The 17,462-nt window shown below is 42.2% G+C and overlaps 1 protein-coding gene across 1 annotated transcript in view; it reads right to left on the bottom strand.

The window, feature by feature from the left end:
* cacna1g (calcium channel, voltage-dependent, T type, alpha 1G subunit) overlaps positions 1-17,093 on the bottom strand; it is a 182,819-nt gene extending 165,726 nt beyond the window's left edge. Inside the window, 1 exon segment of the mRNA XM_069156162.1 lies at positions 16,981-17,093. Coding sequence (XP_069012263.1) covers positions 16,981-17,073 — 93 coding nt within the window. The 5' untranslated portion in view covers positions 17,074-17,093.
* Between the last annotated feature and the right edge of the window lie 369 nt (positions 17,094-17,462).

Raw genomic sequence — 17,462 nt, 5'->3', positions numbered from 1 at the left:
CGGCTACCCATGTATGGCTGGACTTCTTGCTACTACATTACAAGTCTGAAGCCATGCTGGCAGCAATGTGAGGCTACCACAGCATGCTACAAGCTCACAGTGACAATGCTAAACGGCTGTGGTGTTGCATGCTAACACTTACATTTGCTATTTTGCCAAGTTTCAATTTCATTGTTCTGACGGTGCCAAATGAAACATCAAGCAATTAGCATCGATCAGCCTCCATGTCGAGTTTTCAGACACAACCACAAATGTTAACCTCATAGTGGCGCAAGAGGCTAAAATAAACCAGAAGATACATCAGAAAACCATGAATGTGTTTATAAAATGTTTGTTCCAATTCATTTACAGCGTAGTAACTGTTTGGGATATTTTAGTGGGAAGGAGATAACTGAGCCTCTGGTGGTGCGAGACGTAAGCAGGTTTCATTTTGTGGAGAACATGAATGTCTGCAGGAACATTGAAGTTAATCCACACAACAGTGACTGGGACACTTCTGTCTTTACCGTAGTCTGCATATGAAAATGGATGAAGTCTCCAGGTCTGAAAAGTGAAGCCAATGCGGACGTACCTTAAAGTGCAATACCACCGAGTGTAATACGACTAACGGCTGGTTCCAAAAACCTGTGACTAATAAGCTTCCATTCAAAAAGAGTCAGATTCACTCATGAATTCAAAGTCAATCATTTTTCCCCCCCCCATGCATCATGATGATTTCATGAGCTAAAAGTCACTCATTCTGATCAGTGTTCTGATTCTCCGTCTGAAAATACAATAAAAATGTAATTAATTAGCTATTAGGCCTCAATGAGCGGTATGTTTGGGGGGTGTGATTGGTCTGCTTGAAATGCCTGGGGTGCACAGTGTCCTCTGGTTCTGTCAGATCCACCCTTCACTCCTCTCTATCTTGTCCAAATACGGTCACTTCTGGCAAAAAAAAAAAAAAAAAAATAACAAGATGGCGATTGACTGACATACCAGACCTGAGGCTTTAAAACAACAGCACACAAAGCAATGGGTAACATCACAGTGGGTTACCGCTTGGTCTGAACCCAAGTGCTGGACTGACCAATCGTCCAATAGTTCAACTGTCAAATATTGTAGCTAAAAACTATAATCTGCTATTTAAAATATGTGACATGTACCAAATGACAAGGAAATAAAATCAACTTTGTTGACTAGGATGTCAATGTGGCCATACTGTATGTGGACTGTACATGATCTAATATATAATATATATATAATATTTACATATTAATGTAATCACATCTGAACCACAGTTATGACAACTGAAAAGAACATTTGCATTTCTTTTTTGCTGCTTCATGTTATATTACTGGCCGCCATCCTCACCAGACCCAGGCTCCATTATTAGTCATACAATATATTTGATGATTAAAAATACCCCACTGAGACCCTTTTGACAGCAATGTGATATTTTATTAATTCCTGCAGAGAAATCTTCTTTTCTCTTTGCCCTTTTGTCGGGAGGTCACAAACCCGGGGATGGGGAAAGAGATAACAGCCTTCTCACAGTTTTAAAAGATCTGCTCGTTTGCTCAAGGACACTTCAGTAAACCAGATGCTTCATGTCCACAAGCGACCTCATGCCTCACGATGGTTTTGCCACCTTTCTGTCTCTAAGGAAACTCAAGTTAAAAATGGCTTCCAATCCAAAGTATATAATGAAACAACCAGGGACAAACCACTCATTGCACTAATCAGTATTCCTTCCCTCATTACTGTCTGTCTGGCGGTGAGTCTGACTGAGCATCAGCTCTCCGAATCATTATCCAACTGGACTGGAGACAATAACAAGGGCACAAATTGGAACCGGAGTTGGAATACAAAATAAAAGAAGATAATCTCAATTCTTCAAATATGAAAATCAATACGTAAATTAATAAAAAGACGAAATGGAGAACCTGGAGATTAGGAGGGAAACAAATGCAGCTCAAAGTAAAAAAGAAAAATTCTGGAAGGAGATCAAAGCACAGGACACCCACTGATTGATGAGTCATCCTGACATGAACAGAAAAATTTATAAATATATAAAATCCTGTTAGCTTAAGTAAAAGCTAGCTCTAAAGCAAGCTTGAAAGTTCACTGGAAGTAAAATGTAGAAGTTCACATGGGAACGTACAACTCAAAAAAATTCTTGTCCCGTCCCGGCTTTCGAGAGCGTTCGTATAGTCTGCTGGAAAAAGCCCAACAGATTCTGCTCAACACTTGAGGTTGCACTGTTATTTCCAGGGCTTAAAAGCTACCAGACAGAGGTTAACTACCTAATACTGACCGTACATCGCTCCAGATGTTTCACACACCACTCAGTAAGAGGCAGAGGAGCCTCAGAGCAGATTGTTCAGTAACACATAAGTCTCCCAAAAGACAAAAAAAACCCATCGTGTTCAGTATTTTAATCTAAATTGAATCTGAACTGTCTAAATGCTGGGAACAACTATTCTATGCAAAGCCTGACACCTGATACTCATGCACACAATACGACATTGTCGCGGTGCACTTCTTTTCAGTATGAAACCTTTTCATAAACACATGTAATATTCTGGCCTAAGTTTAAAGTGGAGATGAATCACTGAACAATATGACTGTGGTTTGTTTGATTTTTATTTTAGGTGAGATTTTACACGACAGTCCAACTTAATATTAACTTAAATTTGCAAGAAAACCAGGTAGGATTTCTGCTTACTGGCCAGAAGGGCGCATTGATGTGAAAACAAGCTAAGAGATGACATTCACAGGAACGGTTCGTCTCCGTTGTTCGCCTGTATCTATGCTCCACATGTACAATTATTCTGTTGGCATTTTGCTGTACGTGTCAATTTGAAAACTCTTCCGTGCAGCGTTGCTCACAGCTTCAGTTTCCTTCACTGTGATTGTCACCTGGAAACCCTGTTCACATTAACGTTTGCACGGCCACTCCGAAGGGCGGACCGAACAGCAGCTCGTGCGCGGTGATGTTAAAGTCGAGCATTTGTCTTGAAATGTAGTTGCAGCGATGGTAGAGTTTCTTACACACAGCCCATAGAGATGCTGTGTTTTAACTCATTAGGCCCACTACTAAGACCCACCGGTGGTCACTGGTACAGTTGCAAGGATATGATGCTTCACTGGCACAAATATGTCTGACTTGAGGTGACATAATACCGTGCAGCAACAACAATAGTGTAACTTTATTGCATGTCAGAGATTGCACTGATAAAATCTTGGTCTCAGACTGCTGAATGCTGCGAGGTGCAAAAGGGCATTACATGTGTGGGTGTTTCTGTGTTCGGCAAATGGGAACTTTACTGTAAACCACATCAACCTACAAAAAAATTGCACCTGTGACAGCTGGAGTTTGTCGTTGGACAGACACTTATATTTGCTCTGATTTTGTAGCTTAACTGCAGGTGGTACCCACACATATGTAAAATAGGGCGTGAATGGTTTCTGTCTGCCAATAAAAGGGCTGGATATCATGTTAGTAGTCAACTCTTCAAAAAATGCTTTTCACGTTGTATCATGCTTGACAGACTCCAGAGCACCAACAGTCGGTGGGAAAAATAAGTCCAACTATTGACAGATGTTCAAGTCCAACATCCATGACAGAGAGAGAAGGAGCGTTGTATGGAATCCAGAAGAGCAGAGTTGTTTACCGCCACGCTGAGCATTAAATGACTGCATTGCTTTCCTCCTCCAGTACCAGTGCCATCCGTCTATCTCTTGTCTCTTTTATTTTACAAAGGAGCTATTTCGCTTGTCACTGCTGGAGATTAATTACTCATCTATTTTGCATGAGCTTAAAGTCCGCATGCCTGCAGAGCCCAAAATATGACAAACACCTTTTTAAAATCTCAGGGAGCAAATATCATATATCAATATCTATACATAGATATATCTGTATCTATATGTAGATATTGCTCTATATTATCTATCTGTATCATAAATCCAACCGGTCGAGGCAGATCGTGTCCACCTCTGAGCCTGCTCCTGTCGGAGGTTTCTTCCTGTTAAAAGGCAGTTTTTTTCTTCCTAGCTTACGTGGGAATTGTTGAACTGTTGGGTTCTATCTACCTATAATTGATATTAAATATCATATGTAATATTAATAATTATCATACATATACACTAATATATATATATATAATGCAGAAGAACAAGCCTTCAGGGACTTTATAAATTGACATTAAGCGGATGTCAACTGGCTCCAGCTACCTTTGTGCATGAACAGGAACACACACACATGCACACTTACAAATACACGCGCTTTCTCTCTAGATACAGCCGGGACTTTGAATGCATCAAAGTCAACAGGACATGCTGGCCTGAGGCATCCCCACTGGAGCAGCACGTGGTAACACAGGCTCTGTAATCAGGATATCGATTCCCCCAAACTCGCATCACAGATCAGTGGAGCGTAAAGAAAACACCTTCCATGATCCTGATGAACACAGATTAGATGTGATGTCCAAACATACAGCAAAAGCTGTGCGGATGCCACATCAGTCACAGGCCGGGATGCAGGTCTCTGAGGTCCAATATCAAGCTGAGTATTTACTAAGAAGAAAACGTGTGTGCCGCTCGGTGTGTGTTTTGTCACTATGCTTCAGTGGCTGTAAGTCTAACTGGAGACCAGGGAAGCCACACACACACACACACACACACACACACACACACACACACACACACACACACACACACACACACACGCCTGCCTCCGAGGGAATAGCCACCACTGACCTGTGCTGAACGGCTCACTGATCCACCCTCCCCTGCATCTCTCCTCTCGAAGAAACTTGCAGATAGACAGAATATCTCAACCCTGCTGGAAATTCTCTGCAAACTTTTTGGGAGATATGTCCAAGGAGTAATGAGATTTTCACATTATGAGCAAACAAAACTAAAAAGTTAATTATGTTATAATCCCAGTTCAGACAAGCTTCACTAAATAGGGTTTATTTCAGTGTGACAGCCCCACAAGTGTGAAATGGGGCAACAAATGAGAGCGAGCGGGAGAAACTTGCGGTGTGTCAATTCAATCTAAAACGCTCCGGATGTGCAGAAACACGACTAAAGCAAAAGTAAGTGGGGAATCAGATAACAAAAACGAGTGGTGATGCTATATTCTTTGTCGGAGTGAAAGCATTTAACGGGTGTATCGTAACTTAAAAACTGTTTAAAGCCGTCAGCTTTTCATTCAGGTTTTGCCTGTGTTGCTGTTGCTTATTGTGTTCGTACAGTGTTTTTTCTCTGCATCTCCCAGAGACCATTTGTCAATGAAAGAGTGTTGGCTGTACTGTAAAGCCTTTTGATTTTGTGTAGGTGGCAGGTAACGCTCCTCATCCTTCTATATTTTGTTCAAACAAACCACAGTTGCTGCTGCCAGATATAGAAAAGCCTTCACTTCCTGTGCACCAGACGAGCCCTAGAAAGACTTAACACACACCGACTGTTTAGAACGGCGATGGTGAGAGCTTCATACCATAAACTATGGAATTAATCACTATTAGGTAACAATTAATTAACAAAATGTAATCACATTACACATATCCAAATGTGGCCGCAAGGCACATAATTGTGAACATGTACATGTATTTTGCCCACGAGAAACATTTCGAACATTTTCATGGTGTTATGTGTGAAGTCCATGTAGATTCCTATGTGGGAACTTTTCCACATATTTTCCTGATGTTATCATACATGTCCCATGTGGAAAACGTGATCAAATGTGTCCCGTGTGGAAAACATGTGATCAAATGTGTCCCACGTGGAAAATGTGATCAAATGTGTCCCGTGTGGAAAACGTGATCAAATGTGTCCCGTGTGGAAAACGTGATCAAATGTGTCCCGTGTGGAAAACGTGATCAAATGTGTCCCGTGTGGTAAACATGTGATCAAATGTGTCCCACGTGGAAAATGTGATCAAATGTGTCCCGTGTGGTAAACATGTGATCAAATGTGTCCCGTGTGGAAAACGTGATCAAATGTGTCCCGTGTGGTAAACATGTGATCAAATGTGTCCCCTGTGGAAAACGTGATCAAATGTGTCCCGTGTGGAAAACATGTGATCAAATGTGTCCCGTGTGGAAAACGTGATCAAATGTGTCCCGTGTGGAAAACGTGATCAAATGTGTCCCGTGTGGTAAACGTGATCAAATGTGTCCCGTGTGGTAAACATGTGATCAAATGTGTCCCATGTGGAAAACAGTGTTTTTTCTGTTAGGTTGCACATTTGCACATTTTATAACAGTGTGACAGCGTGTCTGTTATCTGTAGCAGAGACTGCTTTTTGCATCCCCCAATGCGATGCTTTGCCTTTGACGTGACAATAGCAGGACATAAATCCAATTTAGGCCTCAAACTGTGACTTCAGTAAGCATCCTAGAAAGCTGTTTAATGAAGACTAACACTGGAAACAGGAGGCCAGAGTCACTGGCAGCAGTTACCCTGTCCACACTGTGCATGCATTTTGCTTTTACTGAGTTTTATGTTGCCGTTGTGCCGGTAAACAAACATTAATCCATTTCTCCCTGAAATCTCTTGATGTTGACGGTGCAGCGCAACACAATTGTAATTGTCCCCGCTGCAAATCTTTTTCTTTGGCCCCTCATCTCGTCTCGAACACCTCCCACACATGACATATCACAAATGATAAGGAGTAACGTCATGACACAAACAAATTGGCATTTCCCAGCATACCTTCTTCCTTCTTAACATTTGACAATAAAGTGACTAAGTGTCACTAAGTGATTAAATAGGTCTCAGTGATTGGTAGAAAGAAGAATGAACTTAAATAAAAGATGCAGGTTTGGAAAGTTTGAATAAAGAGAAATACACATAAAACAGACTATAGGTCTCAAAACCATAAGTGCATAAAGTGAGAAGGTGGTTTTACAATTCAGTAAACTCCTGCTGATGAAACACTTTGAAATCTGAAATGTTCAGCGTTGAACCCATTGGAACAGGCTGCTGCCTCCATCTCTGTTTTCACTCTTTTAGATACAGATACACATGTTCGATTTAGGAGACGCAATCTCTTATATTCACACTTTTTATGCTGATATAGACAAACTAGAAGTGAGATCAAATTTTTTTTTTGGCCTTGTGTCTCTTATCTATTTTTCTATTCTTGTCTCCCCGCTGGAACATCTGGATGATATTCCAGCTGTATGTGAGCAACTGGTATTTCTCCTCCTCCTCCTCTGCAATCGACCACCGACTTCCATCTCTCTCATCCTTGTCTTCCTCTTATCTTTTTTCTCCTCCTGTCTCGAGGGGAAGTCGTATCACTTCCATTTTTACTGCAATTACGTCTCCCACAGTATCTCACTGTGTGCTGCAGTGTGTGGGTGTGTGTATGTGTGTGTGTGTGTGTGTGTGTGTGTGTGTGTGTGTGTGTGTGTGTGTGTGTGTGTGTGTGGGAGGAGGGGGTGGGTGGGTTATAATGGCACAGTCCAGTTGTTTATAGTATGTTTCATTTTTCATGTGCCTGCTTACAATAACATCCATTTGTGTGTGAGGCCGTATGATTATGTGTCTATCTGTCAAATACAATCACAATGTATGGAAACATAAAAGAAAAAGACAGCCTATTTCTCTCTCCTGTGTAAGCACAGCCCTCCGCGTGTGTGTGTGTGTGTGTGTGTGTGTGTGTGTGTGTGTGTGTGTGTGTGTGTGTGTGTGTGTGTGTCCGTGTTTCGTCTCCCATTGCCTGAGAACAAGGGTAAACACACGTGGCCACCAGGCACACAACCGCACGCACGCACGCCGAGATATGAGCGAGAGCTGTATTGCGTGTTATCGATGCGTTGAGCGAGTGCCAACATTACACGCCTTCTCATCACCCCGTGAAGGGAGCCTTTATGTTCTAAGTGCACTTAATCACTAATGCTGAGTGCACTTAAAACGCCCCCTAATGACTCGACGTGGCTCTCACTCACACATTCTCAAGTGTCAGAGCAGTTATTAGATACAGTACGGCGCCCAAGAGTGCAGTGCCGCAGCGAATAATCAACATCTGCAGATCAGAGACATTCCTGCGCATGAGTTGAACACCAACATGTGTTTCTGCACATCAGCTCCGGCCTCTGTGGGTGAACAGTCAGCGGGGCACTGTGGCGGCGTGGAAGTCACATGACTGCGGGTATCCACGGGACACAAACCTCCAACAAGCAGCTCGCTGTCTGTGCTGCAGCTCACCTTGACCTCTGACCTCCCGAGCTCACTTAATCAAAATGAATCTACGCTTACGTCGAGTGGGACGTTATTTAATTTCTGTTTTCAACAAATGTTTTTTTCTCTTATTTAAATGTTTTAAATCTGCATCTCAGACAAAACTATTTAAAAGTGATTTATTTTTTATTTTTTTTTACAACAAATTGACCTGCCGTGCCAAAGTCTGTATTTTATTTTGAAAGGAAAACAATACAACAATAAAGTTTTTTTTCAAACGTGAATAACACAAGTACAACCATTAAAATACTAACATGTTGGAACATTTTTATATTCTAAAGTGCTTTTCACACCAGCTAAATGTCATCACTTAAAAATGACCTAGACACGAAAACTTTAGCACACAACATTTAGTACACAACTGGGGATCCTAAATGGAGTTAGCAAAATGCCCTTCCAGATGGTTAATTTCTGATTTTACTTTCAGTGACACTGGTAAACAAACTATTGAAATTATTAATGTAAAAATTCTTGTTTTGTGGAAAGCTGCAGGGAACGAGCTGGTTTGTAGGACTTTTTGTTTCCTCGAATCCCTACAAGCGAGGCGGAGAGTGCAAATAGAGCCACGATAGCCACATTAATGTGAACGGCACCATGTTGAAATAAATCAAATTATCGTTTGACACATTTCACAAACATCTGTTGTGTGAAGTTTGAATTGTGCAAATTCATCTCAGCACTAATAACTCTCTTACAAGGATCAGCAAAAATCAACTTTGGTACAACTTCTTGTCTCACTGTGGCATCCTGTTTCTAGATCTAAGAGGTCAGTCGAGCATTGCGTCTGCCGTTGAACTCAGCGTTTCTGTTTGAATGCTGTTTTCTAAGTCGGTTCATATGGCTTTTCACGGCTAAAGCTCCCTACAAACTTTGGATTCATGCTCCACTCATGTTGCTGCCAGCAATGTGGGCACATTACTTGTTCTGCAGGAAAGACTTATCAAACTACAGCAGATGTAGAGGGATTCCCACATTTTAACTCCCTTGGCTCAGTGCTTTTTTCAGCCTTTAAAGTGGGATCAGTCACCATATGAACATAAAAAAAACCCCCAACATCACACGATGTCCCTCTGAAGCCAACTAATGAAGCCTGAACCCGATCCAAAAGAAGGCTGTATCTCCCCGGAGACTACTGTGTTCTTCTTCTCTGCACTTAACTTAAGGGCATCTTCACAGATAGCAAAAGAAAGTACAAATACAGTGGACATATTTTTCTTTTTTTTTTGGCTGAACCAGGTGCCATCAATTCTGTGAAAACATTCCCCCGCACCCTCTCCCGAAAATAAATCTCAGCCACTATGTATGCTAATTTTGCCTGTCACAAGTCTGAATGCCATTATCACCGGGGTCAGGTGCTTCCACACACACACACACACACACACACACACACACACACACACACACACACACACACACACACACACACACACACACACACACACACGTAAACGCACGCTGGCAGGCAGACGGACAGCCATACGTACCGATGAAGGCAGTGTATGCCTCATGTGTTGAGGACAATGGGACGGGCTAACTGTAATCTGCCATTCAGCTTGAGATCCACTCCTCACAGCTGGAGGGAGATAATATTGTGAGGGGGGGGAGTTTTTCAGCTCAATCACCACCATTCATAGCAGCAGACAAACACACGAACACACATACACACTCTATGTAACTCATCCTCCAGGTACATAAGCTGACATGGTGGTGAACCAGAGTGACATCTATGTTTTCCATCCTGAAAACTCCTACAATATCCTCGTAGCAACAAATCTCAATCTATGGCTACTTCTTTCTGACCTCCTTCCTTCCTGCGTGTCTCTGTAAACCAGTGCTTTTATCGTATTGGGAATGGTTTCAATAGCTTTCCACACACATCGTTTTGTACTCTGGCTGCTGGGGAGGACGTTAGTTAAGTGCATGCTGTCAAATTCAGAGCAGAATGTGCTCCATTGAAATCTGCCCTTCAGGGAATAAAAAGAAAAGGGACAATCTTTAACATTAAAGCTGCTACAGAGATAGCAAGAGTTTGGCATTTCTTTGAGACCACTCCATTGGCTAAATCATCACGTATCCCTTTCTTTTTGTCTCGGAGTGGAAGTGCTCTCTGATGTGCTTTCTTTTGAACCAAACACTTGATCTCAGGTCTGTATACCGACCGGGACGAAGTGGTGGAAGGGGGATACAGAAAAACAAAGCAGCAATGCTACTTTCTATTTGCTGTTTGACATTAGAAATGCACCCCCGAGTTTCTCCCAATGGAAAACGAGTGTACATGTTCACTGTTTTAGTTCAGCGTGTGAGCATGCTAATATTAGATAATTAGCGCTATTAACGCACAGCAGAGCTGCGGCTGCAGTCGGAATAGTTTTGCAGGTAATAAACCAATGTAGGGCTGCAACCATTTATTTTCTGTGGATTGACAAATCAATTCACTGTCTGGTCATTGTGTCTAAAATTAAAAATGTCTGCCTCATCATGGCACCAAGAAAGATCATCAAAATGTTGACAGTTCATCCAAAGGGAGAAATGAATGTCAGTAACAAAGGTCATGGCCATCCATCCAACAGTTGTCATGACATTTCTATGAAAAAGACAAAACTGTCAACCTGGTACTGGAACAAAAGCCAGAGAATCTCCAACATGAGTATGGTTCATCTGAATGTCTAACGAAAAGTGGACTGCATCTATCCAACATTGATATACTTCAGTATGGACCAAACCTTTATAATAGTTTTTACATCAATTTCCCCATTATTATTTTTAATTTTTTTGGTGGTGGAAGGAGGTCCTTTATCTGAATCAAGGGTTCAAAGGACAGAAGCTGTCGCACGCTGTACAGAGCTGTAAAGGCCCCTGATGCTAGTGTGTGATTTGTGCTATTGGGCTATATATACTGTATATATACTGATTGGATGGCAATTAATCAAAAATAAATAAATAAATAATGGTGATGGCAGATTAGAAATAAATGAGGCTGAGCCTTTGCAAGGAAAAGAGAAAAGTAAGATGTATAAGATAAAAGTCTCATTAGTAGCGGAATGATTATCTTTGATATTATCCAGCCACGCAGTGATGAAGCTGAAAGCGAGCGAGCTCCGAATGGCTTCCTGGCTTCATTAAAACAAATTGTAAATAAGAGTAACCTTTCGACAGTGCTGACACAATGAGCAGGGGTCATCTCTCTCCCTGCCCTGCAGCTACGCGGCGGCCTGTGACCATTACAGTGGACATTAGCTGTGTCAGGAGATGAGAGCTCGTTTCGCCTGCATCTGATAGGACGGTCACGGAGATGCCTGGCTGAGCTCCCTCATTAGCCCTGACGCTCGCACGGCTACCGTGTCAGGCACGGCCCTGATCTGAGCGCTCAGCGACTAACACGTGTACCTGGAGAGCACAAATAAGTTCATGTTGTGCTCGGGGTGTATTTGAACATTTCCACATACTGTGGCATAAATCAGGGCAGCAATAGAGAAAAACGTATCCTTCCCAGCCATCCCCATCTACTTACTTCAGTTTTTAGCTAGTTCACAAATTTGACGTTCGTATTGGATGCTGTCAACATAAAAAAAAAACAACACACACACGTAAAACAGGCTATCATTGCACAATAAATCTCTTCTTTAAATATTTACAAAAGTATTCAGACCATTTGCAGTAGCGGTCCAAATTGTGGTCCGAAGAATCCTGTTTACTTTGATAAGCCTTGAAATGTGTCTAGAGTTTTATTGAACAGGCTGGAAGTAGTTTAGAAAGGCACATCTCAATCCCATTGCATGTCAGGACAATAACAAAGCCATGAAGTAAACAGGCAACATAGTTCTTGGTCGGGGAGGTCATCAACAACCCTTTGGTCAATACAGAACAGCGTTTCAAGTATAAAGCACATGACAGCCCACTTGGTGTTTGCCAAACTGCATTTAATGGAATCTGAGAGTGTGAGGAAAATGATTTTCCTTCTGATTAGACACGTTCTTTGGGTAGAACTCAAAGCACTATCTGGCAAACAACAAGCACTGGACATCACCTGCTAACACCATCCCTATGGTGAAGCATGGCGGTGGTAGCATCATGATGTGGGAGTTCTCCTCAGCAGCAGGGACATGAGGGAAGGATGAATGCAGCCAAATGCAGTTTTTTTTTTTTTTTTAGGAAAACCTACTCGAGAGTGCAGATATCACCTTTCAGTGTTACAGTTATCTAAAGCATACAGCTTACTGTCCTCGAGAGGTAGAGCCAGATGTCAGACTTAAACACCATCGAACATCTACGAAGAGACCTCAAGATGGTGGTTCACAGATGCCTCCCAACCAATCTGATTGAGCTTGAGAGGATCTGCAGGAAAAAATGGGATAAACCGGCCAAATAAAAGTGCTCAAAGACTGTAGAAAGTTATCCAGAAGACTCAAAGCTGTATTGGTTGCCCATGAGGTGTTTACAAAGCACTGAATTTAGGGTCAGGATACTTTTATCAAGGAGTAATTCTCGTTGTTGAGTTTGAATAAATGTGCAGAAATTAAATAAAACAAATGTCATTATGGATCATTGTGCGTATATTAATGGGAAAAATCTTAATTGTATCTATTTAAAATCACTTCTACTGCACAGAAAAGTTTTTTTTAATTTTTTTTTTTTTTATGGATTGGTCCCAACTTTTATGGTAGCCTTTAAAGTGCACCCATTCGCAGTGAACACACTATGACGATACTTTTACCCACAACCTGAAATATATTGTAATGAAATGACTGGCTAGTTCTTGAAACAATAAACAGTAAGATACAGCCCAGTATCAAACTGAAGCAAGTAATACACCTGTCAGTCCAGGATACCATGTCAGTGTCACATTTTGCTTTGCGTGGTCAGACCAGGTGATGAAGTATAAAGAGTAATAAAGTCTGGATAGGACAGCAGGTTGGAGGTGGTTGATGGAGATCAGGGTTCAAGTCTGTGAAGAAGTAACTTACATGGCAAACGTAAAGTTGGTACCTAAAGTGACTTTTCGTGTCAAACCCTAATCACGTGTTTTTTGGTGCTTCAACCTCAGGCTTCTTACTGTTCACGCCTGGGCGAGGCACCCTGTGGTCGACTGGTGGGTGTGGGACACGCTTTCGGTGTGATTGCAGGTTGAGGAGTGACCGCTGTGACACTCGTCGGTCGGCAGTTCGGTGACACTTCAGCTGCCCGCTAAAATCTGGTTTCGGGGTCCGGGGGTTGAATAAAAACCACTGAAGTAAAAGATTTTACTTCAGGGGATCAAACCAAACCCTCAGAAAGAAAAGAAGAAGATGGATGTGAAAGTGTTAGAAATGCTGAGAAAACTGGAGAGGCTGAACGGAGCTGAGAATACAAGAGCGTGGGTCATGTGCCACGACGATCTCTTAACGTGATGGGGGAGATTGAAATGGAGGAGGCGAGGAATTAATAAGGATGCGTTAACCTCCCGGCTGTACGTTCGTTGGCGCCCCAGAGAGGAGACCCACTGAATTAAATTACAACTCATATCCTGGAGCGAAGTCGATGCCCTGGCAACAGCAGACTCCCAACCTCCACTCCTCTGCTCTTCATCTTTCTTTTTTTGTCTCAACACATCCCGCTCTCCATATTCACCTGTCACATTCCATCCTCCTCTCTTCATTCATCACCTTTCCTTTGGTCTGGTTTCCTTCCTTTCCATTTCTTTGCCTTCTATTTCCTCTCCAATACCTTTTCCTTTTCTTCAATTCCCTCTTCCCTCTTTTCTTTTCCATGTCAGATTCCCCAGTTTTCCCTTCCCTCCCTCTTTCTTTCCTTTTTGTTCCTGTCTTGTCTTTGCTCCTTTCCTCTCACTACATATCCTTTACTCCCTTCTCTTTACTTTTCCTCTTTCTCTACTTCTTTGTTTTCTTTTTCTCTCCTTTTTACTTTTACTTTTTCTGTCATGTTTTCCGTCCTTCTTTTCCTCTTTGTTTTTGTCTTTCCTTTCCACTCTCCTTTCTTTTATTTTCTGGCCTTACTTCCTATTTGTCCTCCTCTCCTCTCCTCTCCTCTCCTCTCCTCTCCTCTCCTCTCCTCTCCTCTCCTCTCCTCTCCTCTCCTCTCCTCTCCTCTCCTCTTCCCCATCCTTCCTTTTTTGTCTCACCTCCCTTTCTTTCTGTTTTACCTCTTCCCTTGTTTCCTTTCCTTTCCTTTCCTTTCCTTTCCTTTCCTTTCCTTTCCTTTCCTTTCCTTTCAAAGGCAATATTTACTCTTCACAGAGAAGGACGTGTATGTATCTACCTTTAGAAAAAATAATTTCCAGTCTTCAGATGAGTAACCGTGTTCCCCACTAAACTGACTTTGATATCAGAAAAGCAAACACAGGCTCTGTTTTTATAAATGAGACATATCTCAATGTTGACTGAGAGTGCTGAATTTCACCGAGTCAGTGGACGAGAAAATAAGACGACTGAGTTCAATCTATTTGGAACCGCTTTGCAAGCACATTATCTCGTCACCGCACAAGATGAACAGCGGCAGATAACAGATACATCCTCCTGCACCTCAATCCGCTCGATTCCCTCATCCAGCAGCGTGAAAATGTGTTTCCTGTCCTCGGTGTTTAACAGTGAGAACAACAAGGCTCTTCCATTAGTATTTGTTGGGTTAAAGGAGGTCCATAAATTAATGGTGACGCCTCCACACAGTGTTGTTGTTTATTTTCCATTTCACATAATGCAAACGGAGGGGAGCTGCAAAGGCCAGATATGCTGGGAAATATCGTTCCGGTAGCCCGCTGTGAGATTCTATCAAACACGTTGCTTTTAGAAATTTTTCAAATTTATCTCCGTGTTCTCGCCCTCTGTCATCTGTTTTGCTTTTGTTTGAATAATCCTTGCGCTGATTCATGAACTGCTCCTGCAAATGCATTTTGCCGTGCACACGTCTGACGTGTGTTCGCCCATTAATCAGCATTTGTTGTACTCATCTAGTTTATGTGTTTGGATGTTGCGTCTGTAAAGTGTTTTGTTTTCCCTGGTTGTTCATCGCTCTGGAAGGCCTTCCACTCGGTTGTACTTGTCTTATTAAATAAAGATCAAGGGAGATAAATGAATGCTTGTGAGTAATGTGTCTCGCTGTCATGTCTCCACGTTGTTTTCTTTCACCAGCACATCTGGAAAAAGAGTTTCTGATCCATATTTAATCCGCTGTTCCATGTGCAAAGTGTAGTAAACTCCAGGCAACTACTTTGTATTAAAAACCTAACTACAAGCTGCTGACTGCTCACTTTAAAGGGACGCTCCAGCTACTTAAGAGATTGCTACGCCGGCAGTTACAATAATGCTACGGGGTTTTACGTGGCTCTAGAGGAGCTTCATCAGGCCTCCGAAAATAAACAGGGCACTTTATCATGAGTCTCTCACGTTAGCTTCTCGTCGATAAGATACCATTTTATCGTCATTGTAGGTCATTCGATGAAATGTTGTTTGGCAGCACTCGACCCAACAGCAGAAACATTGAAATATACTTTAAAACAACAGTCAAGAATGATCAAAAAGTGCAACAGAAATGCACAGTCTGTCCGTGGTAGATGTGCACTCGTGTTGATGGTAATGAGGTGGTGTTGTGTGTGTGGGCGGGAGGGGGTCACTGCGTATGTGAGGGAGAGAGATTTTGGGTGGTCAACAGGGGAGAGGGGGGCTGTTTGAATGACACACCTTTGGGAAAGAAGTGAGCTCACTGTTAACATGTGGGTCTGGGTCTGTTCCACAGGGAATCGTACACAGTTGTTCCACCCTACTGGGCGTAGACCTCAGGTAAATGTTAACCAATCAGCATGCGCCAAAAATAGCCAAAACTCTGCCACTATTGCAACCACTTGAGGCCAGTGTCCACTAAAGCATTTGCCCTGAAAACAAACTGTTTTTAATGGTAGCATCACTTTTTTTTTCAAACACCAGCAGCATGACGAGGCACTGAGCGTTTATTCTGCGCTGGAAGTTCTCCGTTTTTCTCTGGTCATGGAGAGTTTACAAATGTCCAACTTTGGGTAAAACACTGCTAGTGACTGTCACTTTTTACACAGCTGACCAATCCCAGTGGTCGGGACAAATGCATTTAACCACCAACGCTGGTCGCTGATTGGTCCGCCCTTCAGAGTGGCTGAGCAGCGTATCCAGACTATAATCTGTGATGGAAACTGAAGCTGTGAGCTGGTGGAGCCAGGCTAGTGCTTGATTGGCTTCTTCAGAATTTAAAACCCTTCTCCTTACATACAAAGCCCTTATTAAGCAGGCTCCTATCATCTTAAAGACTTCACAGAACCCCTCTATCCCAATAGACTGCTTCACTCTCACAGTAGAAGCTTACTTTACTACGACTTACTAAAGTAGAATGGAACCAGCTCCTAGTTTGGGTTCGGGAGGCCGACACCCTCTCGACTTTGCAGGCTGTGGTGTCCCTTAGTTATGCTATTTAAAACATTAAAACACCAATCTCTCTTTTGCTTTTCATGTATTTGCATTTGTATGCCACTATGCTGCACATTGTTTTATTATTTTTCTTAAATTGATGTTTCAGTATGGGTGTATTATTCACTTGTAGTCGTATTAATTGTACAATGTATTTGAGACCATGTTGTATAGTTATTTCATACTATAAATAAAATTGAACTTGAATAACCATAAAAATGAAAATAAATGATGATCTTGCTCTGCCCAGACTTTCCCTATTAAACAAAAAATAAAGAAAACACATTGCATTCATAATAAATCAAGCCAAAAACAGTCTTACCTGCAGGATCTTGCACCTCTCAGAGTTACAGTTGCTATCTTCACAGGGATGATACATGCCCAGAGTCACACAGTTCAGCAGGATCACCAACATGGACGCTCGCTCGAACCACGTGCAGGACGAGAGTTAAGGAATATAACACGGAGAGATGACAGCAGACAACCAGCAGAAAAAAAACAAACAACACATGCATTTCTCTCGGCTTTCTCCAGTGACCTCATTATCCCAGCCTCATCTGACAACGTGATGCGCATTCATCTCTTCCAGTCACTATTAAAACGTGTTTTGGAGAAGAAAAATGAGCCGCGGAGGAATCCAAGCAACAGGGAAACCCACCTGCGGCTGTTCCCAGTGTCGCTGCTCCCATTTCAACCTGTTAACTACAGATCTGTTTTCAAGGCGTGCTGGAAAACGTTCAAATTGTTTACGAGGGAGCCGGATATTAAAGAGATTGTGTGAGGCACAACAAAAGGCAACAGAAG

Source organism: Embiotoca jacksoni, unplaced genomic scaffold (assembly GCF_022577435.1).
Source record: "Embiotoca jacksoni isolate LCO1_2020_lvr unplaced genomic scaffold, fEmbJac1.0.p SCAF_20, whole genome shotgun sequence".
Lineage (NCBI taxonomy): Eukaryota > Metazoa > Chordata > Actinopteri > Embiotocidae > Embiotoca > Embiotoca jacksoni.
This window is presented reverse-complemented; position numbering and strand designations above follow the sequence as displayed.